The sequence below is a fragment of the Podarcis pityusensis genome (assembly GCF_964106645.2).
Source record: "Podarcis pityusensis genome assembly, chromosome: 6".
NCBI classification, from domain to species: domain Eukaryota; kingdom Metazoa; phylum Chordata; class Lepidosauria; order Squamata; family Lacertidae; genus Podarcis; species Podarcis pityusensis.
In genome coordinates, this window is record NC_138030.1 from 18,184,183 (window position 1) to 18,210,463 (window position 26,281).

Genomic DNA, 26,281 nt, shown 5'->3' on the forward strand with positions numbered 1-26,281 from the left:
GAGAAAGATCCTTGCAAACTGAAAACTTTACATTTATCATTATATACTCTATTGTGGTGTTTATACTGAACCCAGGAGGAAATATTTCAATGACTTGGCTGGTTTTGATAACTTACTTGTAAATAATTCACTTTCTGCCTAAGCAAGAGAAATACGTTACTGTCAGAATTGCAGTATTTCCTTGGCTGCACAGAAACTGAGAACAAAATGTACTGCAACAAATTCCATAAACTGTCAAAATGTACATATGTATTAAGATGTGTCTTTAAACATATGGACTGCCTACCAACACCCTGTTTGCTTGTTTTCACTTCTGCTACAGTTCAAATTAATGCTGTATATTATTTGCAAAGATGCTGAAGTCTTGTAATGATGTAACTGGTTAAACCAGCTGTTCCTATTTGGGTGAAGTTCAGTTCCCATCACCCCCTAACCATTAGATATACTGACTGGGGCTGGCGGAAGTTCAAAAACATGTGAAGGTCACCAATCTGGGAAATGCTGGGTTCAACTATTGGCCTTCATTGAGCTGGTAGATCAAGACCCACTCTTGGGTTACAACTCAACGTAAACCGGATAACAACAGTAGCACGGCCACCATAGAAATATGCTGTAAAAATATTAAGAAGTGGGTCTCCAAGATGCACAAAGGTGGGTCCTGAAAATCTAAAGTATCTCCACCCCCATCGTTCAGCCTGGACACTGAGGTCCAGCTCTGAGGGCCTTCTGGCAGTTCCCTCACTGCAAGGTTACAGGAAACCAGACAGAGGGCCTTCTCAGTAGTGGAGCCCGCCCTGTGAAACACCTTCCCACCAGATGTCAAGGAAATAAGCAACTATCTGACTTTTAGAAGACATCTGAAGACAACCCTGTTTAGGGAAGTTTTTAATGTTTGATTTTTTATCATGTTTTTAATATTCTGTTGGGAGCTACTCAGAGTAACTGGGAAAACGCAGCCAGATGGGCGGGAGTATGTATGTATGTATGTATGTATGTATGTATAAATAAATAAATATTTATAATTATAAAAGGTTGAAGACTACTGGGTTAATCAAAACATATTTTGACTGACTGACCTGGATAGGTCAAATGATTCAACCTCAATCTGTTAACCACTACCCATCCAGCCATGTCCTGTATCTATAGCAGTGACCAGAGGAGGAATGACGACTGGGAGGAATGCAGAGAGAATAAACACCATGGTGCATGTCCTTCATCTGCCCAATCTGCAACAAAACATGTCTCTCCTGCATTGGTCTCTACAGCTACATAGCCTGTCCTTCCCTGGCTCAAAAACAAAAACAAAAAAACCCTTATCTGCAGGCAGACATAGTAGGAAGAAAAAGAATGGATAGTTCTTTCTACTGTTCCATTAGAAGACAATTAAGCAACATAGCCTAGAAATAGCTATGAATCCAGTACAGTCTCCGTGTTCTATTTCAAACTTTTCTTTTTTATCTAAGTCAGTGAAAGATTAATCAGGCTCTGTGCATAACAAATAACGTCATGTGGATAATTAATCAAGAGCTCTAATAGGCTTTTCAGTGCTTGGAGAAGTATCCATTCATTCACCTAATTATATGAAGAGTAAAAGTCAGCGCCAGAAATTTCTTCCATAATTAGATTAAGTCTCTTGATCATGATACTTTTTAAAAGTTTATCAGCCCTTGCCTCCTTATTTCTTACTTCCTTTTAAATCTGGCGAGTAAAAGTGGCTCATCTTAACACTTTGCTTGAATCCCAGAAGAAGAATATACCCTTTAACATTATGCAGGTGAGATCTGCATATTTTACAACACCGTCAAGCTTGACTATCGGAGGACTCCACCGTTCACCTCTGGCTGCTGTTCTGTTTCATTAAAAATTTACTCAGCAATTGCCTGACCTATGAAGCAGTGCAGAACTGAGCGTGACAGTTTATTTGTTCCATTTATTTCCTGCCTTTACTCCAATGGGTAAAGGTGCTGTGCATAGTTCTCTTCCTAAGTGAAGTGAAGGCACAAGACAGGTGTTGATCATCATGTGAGCTGCGCACAGGTGGGCTGAAGCAAGCTACTGGCCAGTCCTGTGGAGCCTCCTTTTATTGAGACAAATATGCAAGCTAGGCAGCTACATTTTGGGCTGTGACCTTTACACATCTTCCGTCCCAAGATCGTGGGGTGGTACAAAGTTATTTTGGCACCTGTTTCCACAGCGTCATTTTCCCCTTGCACAGTGTACGATGAAGGAGACAAAAGGTCTCAGGGACAAAAGGTTACAGACAGGACACCGCCGACTACTGAGACCGCAAAAGGTTAGACAGAGGGAACGATGTTCCAACAGCCGTGGCTTGTCTGGGGGGGGGGGTGTACCCCACACCCCAGGGTCACGCGTGCAGGCAGATTGTGGCTGCCTGCTGGTGGGGAGTGTGCTCCCTCCGGACCTCACTGCCCACTCGCGATATCCCTACACGAAGTATCCTCACAAGAAACCTGTGAAGTAGCTGAGACTGTGACATAGTGACTGGCCTAAGATCACCCAGTAAGCATCGTAGAACTGCAGAGTTGGAAAGGACTCTGCGGATCATCTAGTCCAACCCCCTGCAATGCAGAAATCTCAACTAAAGCCAGTGGGGTCTTGAACCAGGGTCTCTTCCGTCCCTTTCAGCCTGGCACTCTGACCAATACAACACACTGGCTCGAGCAAACTCAGTAGAACATATAGACCCACTTACAAAATAACTGCAGCTTAAACTCGTCTAGATAGGCAGCGATAAGGAATGTAGAAGCACTGGCATTTCTGTGTCTGTGTGTGTCCATTTTCACAATGTGCACTGGGGTCAAGGTGCATCTGTCAAACTGAGATTAAGCTTCTAGGGAGCAGGGTAAGGGAGCTGAGCCCCCAAGAAAGGCAACTGTACTACATATTTGAGAAAACATTATTTTAAAAAGAAATCCTCAGCTGTTTCCCAAATGAGGAAAAAAAAGGAACAGTGAGTACTTGAAACAGGGAGAGAAAGGAAAAAACTAGGCCTGTTGGAGTGTATATGAAAGTGCATAATTTTTACGATCCTCTTTGTTGTTTTGAGATCCAGCATGTTTTTCAGATGCTGCCTATAGTGAGCATGCTGGCTTAACATTCGCTTCTACACCGTTCCCGAGGACAGCATTGTTATCTGTTAACAAGGCTCGTGGGGTGCTGGATTTTATATACTAGCAGTACTGGAATCAAAAGAACCTTTACAGCTGACTTCAATAAAATCAGGACTTCTAGTTCCACTGCTGTATGAGAAGTACTGAGAGCAGGGGAAAGCTCACAGTTAGCTGCACAAGTACATTATGCTGAGTAATGCATGTGCAGGAAGCTGGGTTTTCCGAGGTACAAATTATAGAGCAGCAGGGAGGGATAAGAAGGAATTTACCCTACATCACATCTTGGCATTTACTTTTGAGGAGAAAGGGGAGAAGGAGCAATGGTTGAACACTAGGTGGTTGCATCCTGTTGTTGTTTCTATACCATCCTTCATCCAAAGATCACAGGACAATTTACAATAAAATGCAGTGGAGCTCCATGGGCACAATGGGACTTCCATTTCTTTTTCCTAGCATGCATTCCTCAACCCCCAGAGCTTATTTCGAGGGTGCAAGAGAGGAAGTCCTGTTGCCCGCATGCAAGTTCCTTGTGCCAGCAGTGCTGCAGCATTAGAAACTGCTCTAGGCAAGGAATACGAGCAGGAACAGAAGTAATAAGTTCATTGGGTCCAGAGCCTGGCATGAAGCATATGTGAGCAAGGAGCAAGTGTTCATCAATGGAAGATTAAGGTGGAGTCTGGGCGAAAGGTGAAGCAATGGGAGAATGGATGCAATTATACTGAGTTCCAGCTGTCCAAGGATTCAGCAAGAGGGCGCCAAAACACATCATTCTTAAGGCATTGTTTTGTATGTCATTTTATTGTTAGGCACGAATCAGCATGAAGTAGGAATATGGGCACTGTTTGTGGCTTTGTCTTGGATCTGGCTAGCATCCCCAGATGGATGGATACTATAGATTCCAGAAAGAGAAGAGGGACAAGTCCCATTGAGACTAACCTCAAAGACTGGTAGATCAACTTTGCACTGTAACAGATGGCTAAAGCAGGATGATCAGGATTGTCAGGAACTGAGCAAAAGAATTGTTTTAGCTATTTAAGATCTGAAGGTGTGTCAGCAATGTTTGTCAGTAATGTTTGAGTTATATACTTAATTTTTCCAGAAACTGGGGGGGGGGGGGGCAACCTCTGAAAGCTCAATTCACATTTCCCCCCTGGATTGGTAGAAAAGTACTTTAATCAGGACTGATAATCCTGATGCTTTAAGGGAGGGGGCACAATATGAAAATCTGATTCTTTACATTTTGTGGTGAAGGTTATCCATACAGGAAACAATCTGATTCTTTAAGAAACCTCCCCAATTTTCTTTGAAAGTTAAAAACTAAAATGCTTTAAGTACTGGGTAATTTTAGGTAGGATAATTATTCCCCTAATGAGACATGAACTGGAGAAGCATTCTGAATATCCAAAGGCCTGAAAATTAACCAGCATGTTTGTGATCCTACCGTGCCTGTGCTACTTAGCACTGTCCATTCATTTTAATGAAATCTGCATGGCCACCTGCAGCACCGCACTTGAAATGAATGCAGGCAACACAGAAACTTTTTGATTCATTCTTTTTTCTCTCTTTTTAACTGTCTGCAGGCTGTCATTATGTGCTGCTTTTGAACTGCTAAATTATACGTACCCAATTGCTGCTGTCGATTTTATATGATTTGCACAAAATTCTAGTCCTCCCAAACGAAGTGGCTCATTCTCATCCAGTATATTGAGATTCCCGCCATGAAAGTTATTCATGTATTACCCTGCAGCACCACCTAGCACACGTTTATTTAACTGTGCAAACTTTAAAATGCAATTTTGCACTAGATTTCACTGCAGGCAGATGTGCATGTTGTATTATTCCCATGAAATCAGCCCTGAGTGCTCACTGGAAGGACAGATCCTGAAGCTCAGACGCCAATACTTTGGCCACCTCATGAGAAGAGAGGACTCCCTGGAAAAGACCCTGATGTTGGGAAAGATGGAGGGCACAAGGAGAAGGGGATGACAGAGGACGAGATGGCTGGAAAGTATTCTTGGAGCTACCAGCATGAGTTTGACTAAACTGCGGGAGGCAGTGGAAGACAGAAGTGCCTGGCGTGCTCTGGTCCATGGGGTCACGAAGAGTTGGACACGACTAAACGACTAAACAACAACAACTATTCCCATGATGTAAATCTGCTGTTAGTAAATCTGCTGTTAGTATGTATGTGAGGGTTTTCCACAACAGCCATAGAGCCAGCTCATGTGTGGGCTGAATCACACTAAGAAGTGTCCAGGTTACTGCCAGTCATTGCTGCTGCCATCCGTCTGTCTCGGAAGATAATGGAGGAATGCGCCTTTTGGGGTGAAGTCAAACAGTCGGAAGGGTACAGTTCCTGCTGTGGCTGTAGAGGCTGACACAGGAGGCACATGTTTTGTTGCAGCTGTCACAGAGGAAGGCATCCGATTGTGCTGCTGCAGATGCACCATGATGTTTATTTTCTCTGCGCTCCTTGCTGCAGTCATTCCTTCTCTGGTCACTATGGATGCACAACCTGACAGCCTGTCTCCAGCCACTGCGGTCGTCTGCAGGGAATTCCCGCATGGTGGGGTTGGTGTTCCCAACCTTCATGGCATGATTGCAGATATCTTTGCAACGCAGAGTTGGTCTGCCAGTCATTACCAAGGAATTTACTGCAGAGGTACAGGCTTGCTACAAGATGTGCACAATGGGTGGTATTAGCCACATTATAACAAAAGTCTGTAGAAACCGCCAGTGTAGATCTACAAGTACAAAATGTAATATGGAAAGCACGAATGCCAATAGCAAACATGAAAACACACATTCAAATCAACCGTAAGAGCCAATGGTTTCTCAGGAATGTAATTGTAGTGATATAAATCTAAGATTGCAACATGATTCTGAGTTGCAGCCTAGCTAGGCCATGTTTCTTGAACCTAGACATTTAATTACACAAATGTCTAAATTAGCAAGATCAACTGATTGGACTGTTGAGATTCTATTTATTAAACATATATCCTAGCATTCATCTAAGGTCATGCAGACAGATAATGGGGAGGGGCGGGTGTGTAAGGTATGTTCAGCTTCAACTGTAAAATTGCATCCCATGTCAAAAGTCTCTAGCATGCTGGATAAGGGAACTAAGAGGAAGAAAGAATGAATGTAATATCACAGCCTATTAAAGCTGTTAGAAACATTACCCATTTTACAGTTAAGCCATATAGAGTGGTATCCAAGTCAGAGTCCAAGTAGAAACACTGAAATCAATGGGATTCAGTTAGTCATAATTAACTTGTCCACTGATCATAATGATCTGCTCCAAGATTTAGTCAGGTACCAGCCTTATCACTTTGTATTTTCCCCTAATCTCCCATAGCTTGGCTAAATACCACTATCATGTTCTCTAAAGCAGTGGTTTTCAACCAGTATGCCGTGGCACCCTGGGCTGCCTTGAATGGTCAGGGGTGCTGCAGGCAACACTGGCCTCTGTTGCTCTTTCCTTCCCTCCCTCCTCTGATGCCCTCTCCCATCCCTGCCTTTCAAAGACTTGAACAGCTGTTTGTTGCAGCAGCCCTGGCTACAAGCTCCCCAGGCAAATGGTGCCTTTGGGGCTGGGTTGCCAGGAGCTGAGGCGGTTCAGAGACCAGGGGTGGCTGTGGCAGTTGCCTGGAGGACTCCCAAGGAGAGAGGAGATTGAGGCGGAGGGAACACTTCACAAGGGAGGTTGTTTGAAAAAGGGTGAGGGGCTGCCAGCTCCTGAGCCCCACAGGGGTGCCGCAGAAATAATGTAGTTGGTCAAGGGAGCTGTGAACTCAAAAGGGTTGAAAACCCCTGCTCTAAAGTGTCCAGAAAAGATTTGATTGAATTTCTAGTACACATGCACTCCACCCTGCAAAAAGTAGCCCTATTTCATTTCATTTGGCAGGAAACAGGATCACAGTCATAGCTAGTAAACGTATGAAAAGGGGACAAGAACAGTATAGGAATACTGTATAACAGGAGACACAGTGCCATTAGCAGTCATGGTGCTCATGACTTCAATCTAAAAGACTAGATATGTTTTTCTGTTTAAATTTTATTGTAGTATTCTATTGATTATGGCATGCTTTCATATTGTCAGCTGCCTCAAGAATTACTGTGACCGAGGTGGGATATGAATGTTTTAAAGTTCTCTCTGTGTAAAAGTTCACTATTTAAACTCATAATCAGATACTTAAAAAAAGATTATTTGGGAATAATAAATTTTATAGCAAGCAACAACTGAAGTGAGAGGGACTCCCCAAACTCCAGCTTTCATCTTCATATATCTAATGCCTGTGTCTGCAAAGAAATATTTGGGGTGGGGGGGAGTGTGGACAGTATCTGTTCAACTATCAATAATCACATGGCTCTCATTCTCCCTCCTATTGTGACCTTTATTGCGCAGCTGTTTCACCCTATTTTCTGTCCCAAATCTCCAAGATCTGTTTGACATCATGAATTCTGAACACAGAAAAAAGCAACGCAAATGCTTGTGAATACATTTATATGTTCAGTGTGCCAAATTATTTTTGATTTATGTTTTTATTTTGCAGCACTGAGGAAGCACATGTTCTGTTAGTATTCTCCCAAGATCTGTTAGTTGAGTAAACATATGAGCTTTGAACTTCATGCCAGAGGAAATTTGTACACCGGTACAGAAGTACAGGCATAGAGATGAATACTATAGCACACAACAGACACCATCTTCTTCTTGTACAGAAAATGACTCTTTCCGAAATCCACTACTAGTCGGGTTCAAACAGATATGAGGGAGGAAACCTCAAGTTATTGGTTATATAAATGTCTTCCTCTAAGGTATTTAGGAATGCCTCTCTCACATGATTTTATAGCTCACAACCAAGCAGGTCATAAAGAAAAGATGGAGAGTCTGGAGCTAAAGGAAGAGATGAAGTGCTAGATAACAAAAGTTCCCAGCAATAGCGTGTGGGAGAAAGCAAAGTATGTGTGCAAAATGTAAACCCCATACACCCAATAGGGCTCAGGAGCAAATATTCTCCAAGATGTAGAGGCAGCAAATGGCATCCAAACTGATATAGTGGGGTGCAGCAAAGAGGGGAAGAAGGAACACATGAGAAAGTTGAACAGTGCTCTCTCTCAGCTTTGTTAAGCAAAATAATTACTAAAGACACACAAGGGAGATGATAAAGAAAAGTGAAGGAGAGACTGCCATTTTCAAAGTTCACTGGATCAGTGATGTTCAATGCTCTCAAGAGTATTAGACGATACATAAGTGGAACCTGATATAAGCCTTGATGTGGCTTTTGTCGCAGCTTAAGACAAGCATCAATACTAGTAAAAGGAAAAGTACTAGGGATTCAAAAGTAAAGATGTAAATAAACCAGCTTATTATGGAAGCAATTCTTCTGACACGAAGATTTTCTCATCTGTAGATCCATTAAAAGTAAAAGGCCTAAGTTAGTGATGTCCATTAATTTCATTGGGTCTACTCTGACCATGACTAGCATCGGCTACAACCCCATACGACTTATTGACAAATCAACACACACACACATTTGTCTTTTATAATAATAATAAGAAGAACTTTTTTCCTAAAAAAGAAATTTCACATATTCCAAAAAGGCTTCTGCAGGATTATTACAAATATTTTCAGCCACCACAGTGATCAATGAAACACTTGAATAAAAACAGACCGCTATTGCTCTTAGAAAACATCAATACTGGGGGAACTCTTCGTCGATTTTGCTAGCCCACGCCATCAGACCCCCCCTGATATCCTTGACAGAAATGGGACCAAGTCCATTCTGAGACAACCCCTGCAATATTCGCACAGCCTTCTGAGAGTCATTTCCCAATTTGCAGACCACGTAAAGGGGGAGAACCACGCTGTCACCCGCCCCTTGCCTCTCTTCGTGTATCCTCTGCTGCAGGGACTTCAAGGATCCTTCGTCTCCTCCTTCCAGCTTACTTAAGGACACGTGGAGGGAATGCGGCAGGCGGCAGATGTCCACTTCCACCGGCGGGCGCACGTCCACCAGCACGTGAGGAGCCCGGCTGTCCAGGACCCTTTTGTACTCTTCCACGGACACCCTCTCCTCGCCGCTCAACAGGTGCAGCGCCCGGCACTTGTCCGTTGCCGACGACCCGCAGAACTCCTCGTAGTCCTGGAGGGCGGTCACCGTGGGGTGGTCCCCGCACACGGCGCACCTGGGGTCCCTGGGCCTCAGCTTGATGTGGCGGAACCTGCCTTCCAGGGCATCAAAGAGCAGCATGGACCCGTGGCACGTGGCGCCCATGCCAGAGGCGATCTTGATCACTTCCAAGGCCTGGAGGGTACCGAGGATGCCAGGCACGACCCCCAGGACCCCCCCGTCTGCGCAGTTGGTGACCGTCTCCGGAGGGGGTGGCTTGGGGAAGAGGCAGCGGTAGCAGGGGCCCCCTCGGTGGTTGTACACCGCCAGCTGCCCTTCGAGCCTGAGGGCGCTGGCGGAGACCAGGGGCTTCCCGGCCAGGACGCAGGCATCGTTGACCAGGTATCGGGTGGGCACGTTGTCCGAGCAGTCGGCCACCACGTCGTGGTCTCGGACCAGCTGCAGGGCGTTGCTGGGCGACAAGGCCAGCTCGTACGGCACGCAGCGCACCCGGGAATTGAGCTCCCCCAGCGCCGAGGCCGCCGAGCGCGCTTTCGGGGTGCCCAGGCGGCTCTCCCGGTGCAGCACCTGCCTGTGGAGGTTGTCCAGCTCCACCACGTCCGGGTCCACCAGGCCCAAGCGCCCCACGCCCGCCGCCGCCAGGTACTGAGCCACCGGGCAGCCCAGCCCTCCGCAGCCCACCACCAGCACCGAGGAGCCCGACAGCCGCAGCTGGCCGCTCACGCCCAGCTCCGGGAGAACCAGCTGCCGGGAGTAGCGCCGGATGTCCAGCCGGCTCAGCGGGAGAAGAGGGCCTGGCGCTTCCGACTCCTGGGACTCGCCGCCGCCGCCGCCTCCCAACACGCTCCCCTCAGCGCACTTTCCCGCCGCCATGATTTACCTCAGCGCCTCACGGAGAGGGTAGAAACGCCTCAGCGGCGAGCCGCTGGCTTTTGGGAGGGAGGGAGGGAGCAGAGGGAGGCCTCGCCTCTTCCGCTTCCGCGGCTCTTCGGTGCTGAGGAGGCCGGTTGGCACGCAGGCGACGTCGGCTCGGCCCTTGCCAGGCCTCCGCCTCCTCCTCCGCCGCCGCCGCCACCGTCATGGCCGCCTCCCGGGACAAGTACTCGGTGCTGCTGCCCACCTACAACGAGCGCGAGAACCTGCCGCTCATTGTGTGGCTGCTGGTGAGGAGTTTCGAGCAGAGGTGACTGAGGGGAGGGGACTGGTTTCGTTTCAGCGGCTTGACTATATACAAAAAAGCCCCTAGCGCTAACGAGCTCCCCCCGAAAAAATCCGCCCCGTTCCTGTACTCCGCGTTAGTTAATCTGGAATAACTAGCCCCATCTCCCAGACCCCCGTTCCGTTTCCCATCGTCGCCGTCCTCCATATCGTGGGGAGAAGCTTTTCTCCCGAGGCCGTTTTAAAGGTGTTGGGGGTTGTGAATCCGTGGTATATGTACCCCGAAGTAAGGGCATGATGGTGTTGGGTCTGCTTAGCTTCCAGGGGTAAAAGATGTACTGTATCTGCTTCGTTTGTTTCAGGCAGCACCCTATAACTAGGTTTTAAGGATGCGTCAGACCCATTACGCCCCCATAGAATATGTTTAGACATGACTTTTGTCTGTTTGTTTTAGAAAAGCTAGGACTTCGCAGGGCAGCCCTGTACATATAAATCTCACTGTGTCTAATGGGGTTTTTACACTTAGGGGAGTTTGTGCATAGGATTAAAACCTGGCAGCACATGCCTATGCGTGTCTACTTGGAAGTAAACTTTCATTCGTGTCCAAGTGAGATTTCCTTCCAAGCAAGTGTGTCTTAGGATAGGTGTAAAACCTAAACATTATTTCCCCCTATCTGCATGTAAACTGGATGGTGATTTTCCAGGGACATTCCTATATTATTATGAAAATCAATTTATTAATCACCTTCTAAACCACTGTCTCAAGGCAATCTATAGACCGGTTTATGTGTACCTGCAAGTGAGTAAGTGTCAGAGTGTAGATTTTGTAGGTTTTCATTAAGCAGTCTTTGGATTCTTGCCTATGGTAAAAATTTTCAGCCTGTTTTCACAGACGGAGCAAGCGATGTGTAGATTGCCAGCAACTTCTCCTGAAACATGATTTTTCACCAGCTGTAAGCACATTATTGTGTGTTGATCAAGAGCCAAAATCCAATCTGATAGCTTTATTTATGGAGTAGTAACTTACTTATTAGGGACGCGGGTGGCGTGTCCACAGAGCCTAGGACTTGCAGATCAGAAGGTCGGCGGTTCAAATCCCCGCGACGGGGTGAGCTCCCATTGCTCGTTCCCTGCTCCTGCCAACCTAGCAGTTCGAAAGCACGTCAAAGTGCAAGTAGATAAATAGATACCACTCTGGCGGGAAGGTAAACGGCCTTTCCGTGCGCTGCTCTGGTTCACCAGAAGCGGCTTAGTCATGCTGGCCACATGACCCGGAAGCTTTACGCTGGCTCCCTCAGCCAATAAAGTGAGATGAGCACCGCAACCCCAGAGTCGGTCATGACTGGACCTAATGGTCAGGGGTCCCTTTACCTTTAACTTACTTATTTGGAATGCTGGCTTTAAGGGCCAGATCTCTTGAATGGGACACCTGGAGTAGTATTTGTGAAATACTACTCTTTGCCAGTAGTATTTGTGAAAAGGATCTAGGGGTCTTGGTAGACCACAGGCTTAGCATGAGTCAACAGTGTGATGCAGCAACACACACAAAAAGCTAATGCTGTTCTAGGCTGCATCAACAGAAGTATAGCATCCAGGTCAAGGAAAGTAATAATATCACTCTATTCTGCCTTGGTCAGGCCAGTACTGTGTCCAGTTCTGGTCACCATGGTTTAAGAAGGCTATTGACAAGCTGAAACATGTGCAGAGGAGGGTGACCAAAATGATCAGGGACCTGGAAACCAAGCCTTAATGAGGAACAGTTGAAGGAACTGGGGATGTTTAGCCCAAAGAAGAGGCTGAGAGGAGATACAATAGCCATCTTGAAATACCTAAAGGGCTGTCCCATGGAAGATGGAGCAAGCTTGTTTTCTCCTGCTCTGGGGGCTAGAACTTGAACCAATGGATTCAAGTTACAATAAATGAGATTCCATTTAAACATCAGGAAGAACGTTTTGACATTAAGAACTGCCTCCCTTGGGAGGTGATGGACTCTCCTCCTTTGGAGGTTTTTAAGCAGATGATGGATGGCCATCTGTCATAGATGCTTTAGTTGAGATTCTGCATTGCAGGGGTTGAACTAGATGACCCTTGGGGTCCCTTCCACTTCTAGGATTCTAATCCTTCAGTTTCTGAATCAGGCAAATGCCTGGGGCAACTGTGACCCATGAAACGAATAACCAGCATTGGCCAACAGTGCAAACCCTGCCGTTACTCTGCGGTATTTACTTGGAGCAAGGGCACTATGAAGCATTTCAGTTCCATTTTGAGAGGAGAGTGCATTGTAATAGAATTAATAACACCATTTACCTTTGATGAGGAACCATTGGCTGTTTCTCTCTGTTCCCCTACCCCCTTTTATAATACTTTATATACTTTTAACTTTTGAACCTGGCTTTAAAATGTAATTCTCTATTTTTTTCAGTGGAAATGATTTCGAAATTATAGTAATAGATGATGGAAGTCCTGATGGGACCCAGGAAGTTGCCGAACAGTTGATAAAGATTTATGGATCTGATAAGATTGTGAGTCATATGTTTATTTTTTCCCGTGACTTGTTTGCTGTTACAACACAAGATGCTTAATAATATTAGCATTAAGGGATGAAATTTGAATGCATGGGTTGTTCGTTTTCTTAACACTGAATTGTTTACCAGTTTATTCAGGTTGATAACATGGGTAGCAACATTGGGAGTAATTTGAATTATCCTGAATTAGCATATTTGGATATTAGCATATTTGGGTGCAGTTTTAATTTTCACTTTATAAAGTTGTGCTAATTCTTAGAGTTGTCATCACTTGACCTCATAGGATGCTCTAATAGCTGTCTGTGATAAATCTACCAGATACCACTTTCCCCATAATTTTTGCATTGTGACACACACAGAAGAGTTTGTCATGTTCAGCACTGCAACAGGGGATCCAGGTGCAGTGTTAGCAATGCTTCTTCAGCTGCATATACAGTGGGTAATATTCAATGTTGGTTGTAGTCTGAGTAGATCCATTGAAATCAGTGGACTCTACTTGTCCATTAATTGCAATGGGTTCTACTCTGATTGTGACTCAGTTGGATATTATCCAGTACATTTTCATCCATTTGATACTGTACCCACTCATGTTTGCAGAATTAAGTCCTTAAAGGTATATGCTGCTGAATACCTCTTGATGAAGCATTGCTAAGAAAAATTGGAAATGCATTATTTTTAAAAAATGCAATACATATTTCTGATAATGAACAAACTTACTTGCACTAAGCCCCTGCAGTTTTTATGTTAGCGTCTAAGAGAGCATAGATGTATGGCAGGTGTATGCCCTAACCCTGCTAGTCAAGCCTCCCTTATTTTGAAGTGCTTGGTGGTGATCCATACTTTACGCTAAGGGAGGGGGACTTTTTTGGCTCTTTGGGCTGAAATCAACAAGTGGGTGGGCTGACCATCTGTCAATCACCTGACATCGCAATGACTTCAAAGACCCAAAGTCAGGACTACAAAGCACCATGCACAGCTGATTCAGCCAGCTTTGGCTCTATTTCCCATATTCAGCAGACCATTCTAAACTTGGTCTACAGCTCTATATTCTGTAACTGTTTTGATCTGAATTAATGCCTGTGTAATCCAAATGTTAAAGGCAGGTTGCTCTGTAAATATGGAAGTGTAGCAGCCCTATTTGAGAGAAGAGCAACTGTGGTAGTGTTAATATTTAGCTGAAATAATAAAAAAAAACCTACAATCATGGATCATTTAATGCAGTTAATCGGTTGCTCATTTCTTCCACTGATATTTTACAGCTTTTAAGACCCAGAGCAAAGAAACTTGGATTGGGTAAGTATTCATTAATTTGAGGATTTACAAGTTTTATATCCTGACCTTGAACTCCCAGGGCAGTTTACCATTTTAAAAAGCGCAAGTTTAATCATACCTTTAACTCTGTTGGTTAGCGTGTGTGTTGAAAACTTGGAAAAAACTTACATATGTATATATATACCTTTCTGGGGGTAGGAAGGCATATTTGTTGGTTTTCAACAGCGTCCAACATACCACAACTCCAGTTAAATAATAAGCCGAACCTACACAATTTTCTCTAACCATGAAATTGCACTGTTTATCCCCATTTATACACTACATTTTGGGGTTGTAGTAGCCGCTTGAAATTCATGCATGGGATAGCAGATTGATCAAGCAGCCATTCAATAAAAATGTAGGGCATTTTTTTATTCCATATGTTGACTTTAAAGAGAAACTGAATCAGCCTTGTAGCTGACAGCTCACATACATGATTCTGAATGTGGGTGACAGATCTTGCCTTTGTATCATTTACACCAGGGACTGCTTACATTTATGGAATGAAGCATGCCACAGGCAACTTCATTATTATTATGGATGCTGACCTCTCACACCATGTAAGTGTTTCCGTTGTATCTGTGCATACATTTCTTTAGCCTTTATAAAGTTTTCTTTATTTAACTTGCATTGAGCTGGAGTATATTTTCATTTTCCCACATCTCTCTTTTGTGTTTCAGCCAAAATTCATTCCAGAGTTCATCAGGTGGGTAGTATTTTTAATATTTTTAGTATTTTTTAAATATTTCAGTCAGACCTTGACACTTATTGCCCAAGTACATATGAAGCTGTCTTATACCAAGTCAAACTATTTCTCCAACTAGTTCAGTATAATCTACACTGACTGGCAGCAGTTCTCTAGGGTTTCAGGCAGAAATCCTTTCCAGTCTTACCTGGAGATATTGGGGGATGAACCTGCAACCTTCTTCGTGTGAAGCAGATGCTTTGTCCTGTCTGCATTTACATTTGGTACATTAGCAATGGGCAATAGGTTGAACAATGAAAGAAATCAGAAAAGAAGAGTCTAAACTTTAATTTTGAATTGGATAAAGAATTGGATAATTTTGAATTGGATAATTTTGAATTGGATAAAGAATTGGATAAAGTTTGCAGCAAGGTCAGAATCCTGCCAAACTTCACAAGGATAGCAGCACAGAGATGTGAAAGCCCACAAAAAAAACACCTCTTAAAATTGTGGTGGCATGGGGGAACATATTCTGCCTATGCTTTTGAGTTTTTCTGAAAAATAATGAGTTATGAAATATTTTCCTCCAAAACAGTGAATAAAGTTTTTAAGACTAGGTTTTCATAAGCATACTCCCCCAGAATGATTTCTAAAAACTATGCAACAGGTAAACTTTTATGTAAAACTATGAAGAGCATCGGATTCCTGTACACCTAGAGTACAACTCTCAAATGCAAGAGCAAGAATCGTTTTTGCCTCTAGGGGGCACTGCCGTTGTCACAAGAGAAGGGAGAATTCAGGTTTTCTTTGCTTATGGGCTTCCTTTTGTTGATGTAGTTGGCGGATCTGTTTCTGTCTTTTCTGTCCTCTTGACTTGACCTCAAACTTGTCATCGTTTGATACATATGAAGAAGCAGACACTGATAGTGATAGCTTAGAAAATGAAAGTGATTGCATTCATGTAGTATTTATTGAGTCTTGCTCCCCACCCCTTTTTCTCTGCTATTTTTATGGAAACGAGTGTTTTGTGTGCTTGAAACAGTGAGGCACTGGAGGAGGCATAGTAAAACAAAGAAAATTATTATACTGTTGATTGTTTCTTCTGTTATTATTGCTTTTTGCCTGCTCCTCAAACTGGCAAAACTAAGATGGGAAGAATTAAAAGGGATTAGTTTGCCAGTTGAAATTACTCCCTTTTACTACAGCCTAGACCTGCCAGTCACAAATGGACCCTTTTTCTCCCCTTCTCAACTTGGTGCCTTCCTTAAGCTGAATTTATTGTATTAAATCGGACCTAGATTACTGGAAGTTAATAGATTTTTGTTAATGTAATTGTGTTTCCCTCTTCCTCTCAAATGTTTACATAGAACACAGAAAGAAGGTAACTTTGACATTGTGTCTGGAACGCGATATAAAGGAAATGGAGGTGTGCATGGGTGGGATTTGAAACGAAAATTGATCAGGTTGGTAGCTACTTCTTCCACCATTCAAGGTCTGTGATAGAAAAAGCCACACAGGAGGATTCTGAGTTCTGTTATTAACTCTCCTCCTCCTCCTTTTGTACTGTTCCAGATTAGTCTTTTATTCTTGCTTTTTTAAAATTCTTGCATTCCCCCCCCCCCCGTCCTACTTCATAGATAGTAAACCTGTGGGCAGAGATTTGATTATCTTTTATTCTTGTAATTCTCCTGGTTGTGTTTGGCAATATATAAACAATTTACAAACTGGGATAGATAAATCTTTTTTTGTTCTACATGCTTCTTTTCTTGGCTTGATGTGAATTAGCAAACTCTTCCAAATTATGCATTTGTATTGACACAGGCCAATGTTATTATAGTGAAATCCCATCTATAGAACAGTTTGTGATTTTTCAACATCGGATTCTAAATGTTTACCAAAACTCCTTATCTTTCTTGGCAGCCGTGGCGCCAACTTCCTAACTCAAGTTCTACTGCGGCCAGGTGCATCCGACTTAACAGGCAGCTTCAGGTGTGTTGCTTCTAACGTTGCATTCAGCTTTCAAAGATGAGCAATAGAATGAATGGTCAATTTGAAATGGATAATAATGTCAGACATGGATTGAAATTGTAAAGCTTGTTTAATTTTGGGAGTAAAGACTGCAATTGTGGAGTGTTTGTATAACGGAAATATTTCAAGAGGTTTTGATTTTATGTACTTTCTCTGTAGGTTATATAGAAAAGATGTTTTACAAAAACTGATGGAGAAATGCGTCTCAAAAGGATATGTTTTCCAGATGGAAATGATTGTCCGGGCCAGACAACTGGGTTTCTCTGTTGGAGAGGTAAAGAATGTTAAATCACAAACACTACATTTTAAATATTATAAATTTACCTGACGGATAATAGAATAATAATTGGCTAACAGCTGCAAAATGGCCCAGGAGGTGTAATAAGCCTGAGAGCTACTAAATCTAATATTGTGACAGAAATTACACAAATTATGTAATGTTGTGAGGAGCTTGGCAGTCAGCAACGTGCAAATGTAGGCTTGTGGTAATTGCTGTTAAAAATATGGATATTTAATTTGTTTAACATCCTGTACTGAGACAGGTACCCGCTTGAGTTCCATGTGTTCACAAAAATGTATTGAATTGAGCCAATAATCCAATGATCTCCAGTCATAACCCCTAATTCAGATCAGTTATACAGACACTGTGCAACTACGAGTTAGTTCTCTCCAACCTTCCAGCAACTATTTAGACTTGGACTGTCAACTTAATTGCTATTAATGAATTAGAGATAAAAGTTAATCCCTATCTATGCCATAGTACACTGGAAAGCCCTAATTAACAAATGTCTACCTAATATGTACCTAACTTCAACAGTCATTCCTTATTTTAACAAGCTTTAAACAACAGCAGGTGTGGGTGCTTCTTTTGCGGATGAAAATCTCTTCTTGGCACCCTCGCACAAACATGGTGGCCTGCCTTTGTTGTGGATTCTGCTCTGTATTTTGGAAAGTTGTTTGTTCACTATGCATTTGGACATCTCTTACGATACTGGGCGAAATTCAGTTGTAGTGCTAAGGAAATCATTCCTTCCATTTCTGCTTTGCCCTATGGAATGATCTCCCCTTGGCTCCCCCAGTGTGTTGTTCTGGACATTCTCCCAATCCTCCAGAGTGGATTTGGGGGAGGCGGGTATGAGAGGGAACAGGGGAACCCCAGTGCGCCAATGGGAGTCCTTGCACTGGTTTCCAGTAGCAGAACAGGGCAGTTGAATCTCATCCTATGTAACCAAATTTTGCATGATGGTTCCTGACATCAAGGAGCAGGTTTTTATCTATGTTTAGATACCATTTTGAATCAAGATAGTGGACTGAACCGTTCAGAACTGCACTGATTTTAATCACTGATTTCAAAATTGTACTTCTTTTTTGGTTTCTTAGGATTCCCAAACAGGTACAAGACTGCTAAGAAAATAAACATGTTTTATGAGATTATTTTTTAGCATAAGCGTTCTAGACTGTCTCATTCCACTACATTCCAAGCTGCTTTTTCCTGCACTGGCAAGAGCCTCCAGTAGGAGTCCCAGATTCTTTAGCAATTCTGTCTCAAGACTGTGCCCTTGTTGTCGTTGAAGCAACTGAAAATGTACTAGACAAGCCTCTGCCTTTGGCTCTCCATTGGCAGAAGAAACTATTGCCTAGAGATGCAACAACTCATGTTTGGCAGAGCGGCATGTGTGTGGGAAGCGTGGTTTTTTCCATTTCTGCCTGCCAGCTGATTTCTGGTTCAGTATGCCAACTGAGAGTACCTAGCCAGACTTTCTGTGGATTCCACCGTCTGACTTTGGGCCCTTGGGTATTATTTAACATATAGTCTTACACGCTGGAATGTTAAAGTTCCTGCTTCAGTATAGTGAAAATAGCTGGCATTCTAAAGCACTGCAAATCAGTGTTTACTATATTTAAATGAATAGCTACTGAATTAGAACCATGTGCAATATAGTTATTAAAGGAGCAGCACTTCAATATGTTTGCTACAAAAATAAAATGCATGTTAGGCTTACTGGTAATCTTATTTAACACTTAGAAGGTATATACAGTAACATTTGCCTCTCTTGTTCTCACAGCAACCCTGTGAGGTAGGTTAGTATTGTTCCCAAATTACAGATAAGGCACTCAGGATGAGAGGTAGTAACTTTCTCAGGGCTATATGAATTCACATGCTTCTCCAGATCAAGTCTAGTATTCTGTTCATAGGACTGTGCTAATTCCCCTAACAGTGCGATCCTATGCACGTTTATCATTGAATATTTCCTGCATTCAGTGGAAGTACTGTGTTACTTCCAGATAACACTTGGCACTGCTTTTGTAAAGGGTCACTCTACTTATTGTGCATATATTAGCTCTCAATTGAATTGCCGGTATTTGTACTTTTTGCATTTTGTTTCCCCCTTATCCCACTATTTACAACCATATATACCGGCAACTGAGAATTACACTTCATGCATCATGCTAGAATAAAGTGTGCTAGTTTTTAAGGTGCTACAAGAGCAATTGTTGTCTGAGGCTAGTGTGTGTGTAGGATTGTAGCCCGAGTATGTATCCCTTGGAAGTATAACACTAATTGCAGGTATAACACTATTTTAACTACTGTTGAGATGGTGATGAATTCTGCTGCAATATGGAAAACCCACCACCACATAGATGGGGATGCTGAAAAGAAAGCCAAACAGGATTTTGTCTCTGCTTTTCCCTTTGTTTAAAAGATTTATACCCTGCCTTTTGAACAAAGAGTTTTAATAATATTTTTGCCAGGCTGTTTGCAGCCATGCCCAATTCAAGACCTTGACTTTAACTTACAAAGCTGAAAGAGGGCCTCTCCCTATATCTGCTCATCCAGGCATTGACATCTGCAAATACGGCTTATTGGGTGGTGATGCGAGATAGGACCCCCTCTGCAGTACCACCAGATCTGTGTAACTCCCTCCCTTTGGGGGTGTATCCCTCACTGATGTCTTTTTGTTCTCAAGTCTTCTTTTCACCAGGTGTTTGTGGGTGGAGTGTAAGCCAGAGAAGTAATTTTTTATGCCTGCTGTAATTACTTTTTATGTCTCCTGTAATTGCTGATGTTATTGTTCTAATCTAGTGTTTATGCTGTTTTCTTGTACTCCATCCTGGGGTCCAAAACAAATGTTTCTTTAAAACAAACAAACAAACAAACAAAACAATTTAAATCATTAAAACAACATAACAGACAGAATAACATAGCAGGACATTTTGCTGCAGAAAATCGTCAGATTAAAATGCTGTCAAACACCTGAGTGAACAGAAAAGTTTTCAGCCACTGCTTGAAAGACCATGTTAACCACAAAGAGAAAGGAGAGCCTTAACTATTCTTCTGAGCCATTGGAGCTTCTGCCACCACATGCAAGATACAGTCATGCACACTAGGAACATGCTTTTACAGGAGATGGTAGCTGAGATGTTTTGGATTAGAACTAGATTTTGAGAGTGAAAATGGCTATGATAACATAGGTGCCATCATTTCATACCTTCTCACCAAAGCAGATTTTATTCTGGACATGATGCTAGATGGAGCTGAAGTGGCCCTTTTTCTTTCTTTCTATTACTTCTTGAACTTGTTATGTTAAAACTAAAATAATTTTGTGTTTTGTTTTTTTAATAGGTACCTATATCATTTGTGGACAGAGTCTATGGCGAATCTAAACTAGGAGGCAATGAAATAGTTTCTTTTGTAAAGGGACTGTTGACTTTGTTTGCAACTACATAATTTATTAAAGAGAATCTTCCTAGCATTCCATATACCTTTGCATTGGACTGAAGAAATTATTTTTATATGGGATAGTGGAATCTTGCTAAGTTTTCTTGTGGCTATATATAGAAAATCATTGCTAATTTCTGATTTGAAGAAAAACAATACAGTGCATATAATTCGGGCGGCATTATTTATTAAATGTGAATAATGATCACTGTGTAATGTTTACTATTCAAAAATAAACCCATTCCATTTAAATTGTGTTTAAATTTTGGGTATGTGTGGGATGAGACCACCTGCTCTGAATGGAGTAAGCTATTTGCATCCTTCTTTAACATGATATTCATTGTTTAAAGATTCACATGTCCGCTGGCGGGGTGGGGTGGAATGGGCCTATGCATGTTAGATTTTATGCATGTAGACTACATTTGCACGTTGCATCCCAGGGAAGCTGAAGGTGGATCAACTGCATTTGCCCCTCTCCATGTGCATAAGTCAGAGCAACAGAAAATACCATTCAGCCTGCCCCTCCATGTATTTAAATTAAGTGCATTTGGACCACGCAGGATCACACCCCTGATGATGAGCTGATGTGAGGAAGGCAGGTCCTATTTAGTGCTGGGTGTGGTTCTGCCTCTCATGGACCCAACCCAGCGCTAAGCAGCCTTGCTTCTTCTTCCCCCATCATATGGCACAGAGGGGAGAAACAAAACTACATTTTGCAAGCAACTGCAGCAAAGCAAAACAGTCACACTTGCAAACTGCAGCCTTGTTTCTCCTGTCCTTGTCAATGGATGGGAGGCGACAAACAACCACTTTGTCAGCTCTAGTTTCCCCAAGCACTGAACATGGGGCTGATAACATCCCTTGCAGTGTGGTTCCCAAGCGAAAACCCCCATGCAAGTTCCCAGGCTGTGGGGGCTCCTTCAGAGGAGGTGCTGCCCCATCCAGCATGGGAAATCAGCCAGTTTCTCAGACACAAGAACCACTTGCCCCTAAAACCTCCATTTTGCCAGGATTCAAGCCTAGTTAATTTCCCAGCATCCCCTGGTCCAGGGCCTGCACAGCCTCCTGCGATTCAAATGTTGTGGAGAAATAGAGCTGCGTTTATTTTATCAGCATATTGATGGCACCTGACCACAAATCTCTTAATAACTATTCTCAACAGCTTCATATGGATGTTAAGCAACATAAAATGCCCTATGGCATAACTGCTAGAGGTCCAAAAAACACACTCCTGGCGCTAAACTTTTGATTTGGACCTTTAGGTAGGGCCTGAACCACATTATGTAATTCATAATTGCACTGCTTTGGAAAATTACTACCCCTCACTAGGAATTATGGCTGGACTTTAGCTTCCTTGAGCATTTCTATCCAAAAGCAAGGCAGGATTTTTTAACAAATAATGTTCGTTTGGGACGAGATAGGCAAAAAACTCCAGAAGCACTTGGATATGGACACATGTACAGTGTGGCCTATTTTTCATGGGTGCACCTACATAAGATTTTTTGCAGCTAAATACAACAGTGCATACTTCTCTGAATACAGCTAGTGCAGTAATGTCTTCCTGGCTGTACACTTCTCCATATTTAGATTACTGCTAACATTAATAGAATCCTAATGTGAACTGTTCATGGAAAAACAAAACAAAAAGTACACTCTGATCCCCAGCAGTAATTTTTTGTGCAGTATACCTCTGCTCTTCAATTTGTAATTCATAGTATACATGAAAGGAATATGGAAATCAAGCTCCAGAGTTCAGGCTATATAGAATTGCAAATTATCCATGAATGGTTAGGTTCTCTTCTGGAAAATATAGCAGGCCCACAGGTACTCCCAAACTGTGATTGCATTGGGGGAGTGGGGATAAAACTACAACCCAATCTGTTATGTTTGTGTGTAGTGGTGAATGCAAGAGAAAAGGAAGCTTGCTGTTGCAAGACTATGTATTTCCTGTTGTGCTTTATAAATGTTGGTTGGTTGTTTTTCAGACTCCAGGCCAAAAGCAGGACATAAATCCACCAAATAAAAAAAACAGTAGTGTGATGGGACCTACATCTTAAGACTTGTCTGTTCACTGGAATAGGCACATGTAGCCAATGCCATTGAATTTACCACCCCATTTTACAAGTACCCAGCAAGAAATACCATTTTTGGTTGATTGAATATTAATATCTGCCAAGTTTTATTCCTCTTTTTTCAATAATACAATGCAGTTTAAACTGTTGATCAGGGAGCTATGAAGCCATAATAATAATAATAATAATAATAATAATAATAATAATAATAATTTTTTATTATTTACACCCAGCCCATCTGGCTAGGTTTTCCCAGCCACTCTGGGCGACTCCCAACAGAATATTAAAAACAAGATAAAACATCAAAAATTAAATAATTCCCTAAACAGGGCTGCCTTCAGGTGTCTTCTAAAAGTCAGATAGTTGTTTATTTCCTTGACATCTGATGGGAGGGAGTTCCACAGGGCAGGCCTAAGCTTACTCCAAAGAGTACAGATACGTTACGCTAATAATAGGGAAAAGCACACACTAAATATGTTCTCCTTGACCTAACACAACAAACTATTTCCCAAAAGGCACAATGCAAATGGAGAAATATTTCCAGAAAAAAATACCTCAGCAAAGTCTGTGGAAGAAAAATGCACAGCATCTGTCAGTATGCCAGTCTCACCAAATGTTTAGCTTGCTTAAAACAAGTAATATCCTTTCTACCCCAAATTTGGCATGGGCCATCCACCAAGCTTGCTTTTATTACACTGCCAAGTTTTAAGAGTTGAACCATTTTTTAACTATAAGCCTTAGAACCTCGTTCCCCCAGCCATGTCTCATTATAATGACAGTATGTGATCCAACTCCCTCACCTTTAAGATAGTGCCCTGGCTATAGTACTTCATATCTGAATTCATGTTTAGGAAGCTAAGATGAAAAAGGTTGACTTTAGTTTACTTTGAACCTAGTCAGCGCTTGATCAGAACTTGAGTTCATTGGGCTTAACATGGCACCTAAAAAAAATAATGTAAGGCCAAATATGCTTGGAAAACTAAATTTAGTATCATAGAATTGAAAGGGACTACAGGGGTCATCAGTCCAGCCCTCTGCAGTCCAGGAGTCTTTTGCCCAATGTGGGGCTCGAACCCACAACCCTGAGATTAAAAGTCTCGTGCTCTAGCGACACAGCTATCCCAGCAGTAATTCCTTGAATGCACAGGACTCAAGCCAGGCATTACCAACCTTCTCTTCACAAGAACCCTTTAAGTTAGCCTGCTGTTATGTCCAATATGCAGAGGAAGATTCGAGTCGGGGAATAGATGGTTTCAGGCAGCTGCTCTCACACATTCCGATAGGAGCATAGACCACCATTCTCTTCACACCCTCTTGTTAGTAAGCCAGTCCTCTAACTTACCTTTAACAAATTCCATTTACGTCCTCGGTTGTCTGCATGCTGGCATTATCTTTGATTCCTTCAAAGGGTAAGAAGTCCCTTCAAAGTGACTGGAAACAGAAATGTACTACTTGAATGGAAAGCATTCCTTTTAAACGAATGCCTATTTGCTCATGTTTAATTGCTGGTGTTTACTAAAATAAGCTCTAGCTTTCCTTTCTCTCTCCCTTCCTTCCTTCCATCCTTCCTTCCTTCCTGTGGCCAGAAGATTAAGCGCCATAATGTCATACTAACTGTCTGAGCTGATGGTGACTAACCAGAGTGGTTTAAGAATCACTCCCTCTTCCATTGGGACTCTGGGAATTGTAGTTCTCGGAGTGGAACTCTTCTAACAACTCTCAATGCCCTTAACTAACTAGGGCTCCCAGGATTCCTTTTGGAAAGCTATAACTATTTAAACAGGTATGATACGGCTTTAAGTATATAGTGCAGATGTGGCCTCTTGCCTACTTTTCGAAGTGTGACTCTAGATGTGCTTAATCTTGAAGTAGCTGGCATCTGTCTGTTTCAAGAGACAATGGAGTACGCATCTGGTGGCTGAAGTCAAACCGCTGCTTGCAGGCTTTTTCAGTGGGTGTTCTGATCATATGCGATTTCACACAAGTGTGTAATGGCCTGAAATGAACTCCCCACATAAGGGGGGAGTTGGCTGTCATAATAATAATTGTAATTATACATTGTCATTATTATTATTTACAATAATACAACTATTATTATAATATTTTACACCTGTGAACATAAATTGACACAACTCTGATCTCAGAAAGGGCAATATTTAGAGAATATTTCAGTGCCCTCAAACACTCTGTCGCCAACCAATGTGGCCATTCTCGAACATAGGAACTTCAAAGGGAGACTCCAGAGTGGAAAGACAACTTATCAAGAAGTTCAAATCTATCACCTGAGGCCTGACATTTCTTTTCTTTTCCCATTACAAGTTTCAAAAGGCTGAAGGATGCCAGGATGTTTCTGTTATCAACACCGCTTTGTGAATTATCTGTCATTATTTTGCATACGTTTAAGATAATTGTCAGTTCGCTGCTGTATGCATTTCGTATCCCTCTCTAACCTCACTGCTTATAATTAGGGACACAGGAAATTGTCTTGCACTGAGCAGGGTTCATCTAGCTCAATATTGCCTAAACTGACTGGCAGCAGCTCTCCAAGATTTCAGACATGGGACATTCATAGCCCTACTTGAAGCAACAGGGAATTTAACGTGGAACCTCATGCATCCAAGGCAAGCACCACTTTAGCTAATGGGGCCTCCTGCTGCCGCTGCGCCGCCAGAGCACGATTTCTGTTCTTATCCTGAAGCAAAGTTCTTAACCCGAGGTACTATTTCTGGGTTAGCAGAGTCTGTAACCTGAAGCATATGTAACCTGAAGCGTATGTAACCCGAGGTACCACTGTACTCTTCTACTGAGCTATGGTCCTTCGCATTCCCCACAACCACAGACCCTCCAAGTGTCCCTATTTTCCAGGGACAGTCCTGGATTTACAGAAGCCATCCCAGTTTCTGATTTGATCCCAGAACATCCCACTTTTCCTTAAGACGTCCCTATTTTCATCAAAAAAATGTGGGGATATGGAGTTATGCAACCCCCGAGTCAGGGAGAAAAGTAACTACTCAACCTTTAGAAGACAGCTGAAGGCAGCCCTGAATAGGGAAGGTTTTCATTAAAATGTTTAATGTTTTATTACATTTTTATATATGTTGGAAGCAGCCCATGGTGTCTGGGACAGGCATAGGCAAACTCAGCCCGCCAGATGTTTTGGGGACTACAATTCCCATCATCCCTGAACACTGGTCCTGTTAGCTAGGGATCATGGGAGTTGTAGTCCCAAAACTTCTGGTGGGCTGAGTTTGCCTATGCCTGGTCTGGGGTAACCCAGTCAGGTGGGCAGGGTAGAAATAAAAAATAATAAAATAAAATGCCAATTTTTATCAGAAAAATGATGGAGGATATGCAACCATGTATATGTACACTTGCCAACTTAGGATATTCCGTGCACCTGATGAACTTAACTCTAGCCCACACAAGGTTATCCCATAATAAAATTTGTTAGTCTTTAAAGTGCCACAGGACTCTTACTCATATTTGAATTGGGATATGTATCTAACAGAAGCCTTG

General features: G+C 42.6%; 2 protein-coding genes across 2 annotated transcripts; one reads left to right on the plus strand and one right to left on the minus strand.

Annotated features, from left to right (window-relative positions):
- Nucleotides 1-7,657: 7,657 nt before the first annotated feature.
- On the minus strand, nucleotides 7,658-10,148 carry MOCS3 (molybdenum cofactor synthesis 3). Its single transcript, XM_081011404.1, has one exon. The coding sequence runs from the start codon at nucleotides 10,136-10,138 to the stop codon at nucleotides 8,828-8,830; it is 1,311 nt and encodes a 436-aa protein (XP_080867530.1). The 5' UTR covers nucleotides 10,139-10,148; the 3' UTR covers nucleotides 7,658-8,827.
- A 123-nt stretch (nucleotides 10,149-10,271) lies between these two features.
- Nucleotides 10,272-20,945, plus strand: DPM1 (dolichyl-phosphate mannosyltransferase subunit 1, catalytic). Its single transcript, XM_081011595.1, has 9 exons — nucleotides 10,272-10,448; nucleotides 12,846-12,945; nucleotides 14,208-14,241; nucleotides 14,743-14,819; nucleotides 14,940-14,965; nucleotides 16,312-16,407; nucleotides 16,865-16,933; nucleotides 17,132-17,246; nucleotides 20,598-20,945. The coding sequence occupies exons 1-9, from the start codon at nucleotides 10,345-10,347 to the stop codon at nucleotides 20,700-20,702; spliced, it is 726 nt and encodes a 241-aa protein (XP_080867721.1). The 5' UTR covers nucleotides 10,272-10,344; the 3' UTR covers nucleotides 20,703-20,945.
- The last annotated feature ends 5,336 nt before the right edge of the window (nucleotides 20,946-26,281 follow it).

Excerpts from the sequence above, each read along its gene's own strand:
- MOCS3 (XM_081011404.1), bottom strand. The coding sequence starts at position 10,138 with ATGGCGGCGGGAAAGTGCGCTGAGGGGAGCGTGTTGGGAGGCGGCGGC.
- DPM1 (XM_081011595.1), top strand. The coding sequence starts at position 10,345 with ATGGCCGCCTCCCGGGACAAGTACTCGGTGCTGCTGCCCACCTACAAC. Across the intron at positions 16,408-16,864 it reads TTGAAACGAAAATTGATCAG|CCGTGGCGCCAACTTCCTAA; the intron begins GTTGGTAGCTAC and ends CTTTCTTGGCAG. Across the intron at positions 17,247-20,597 it reads TGGGTTTCTCTGTTGGAGAG|GTACCTATATCATTTGTGGA; the intron begins GTAAAGAATGTT and ends TTTTTTTAATAG.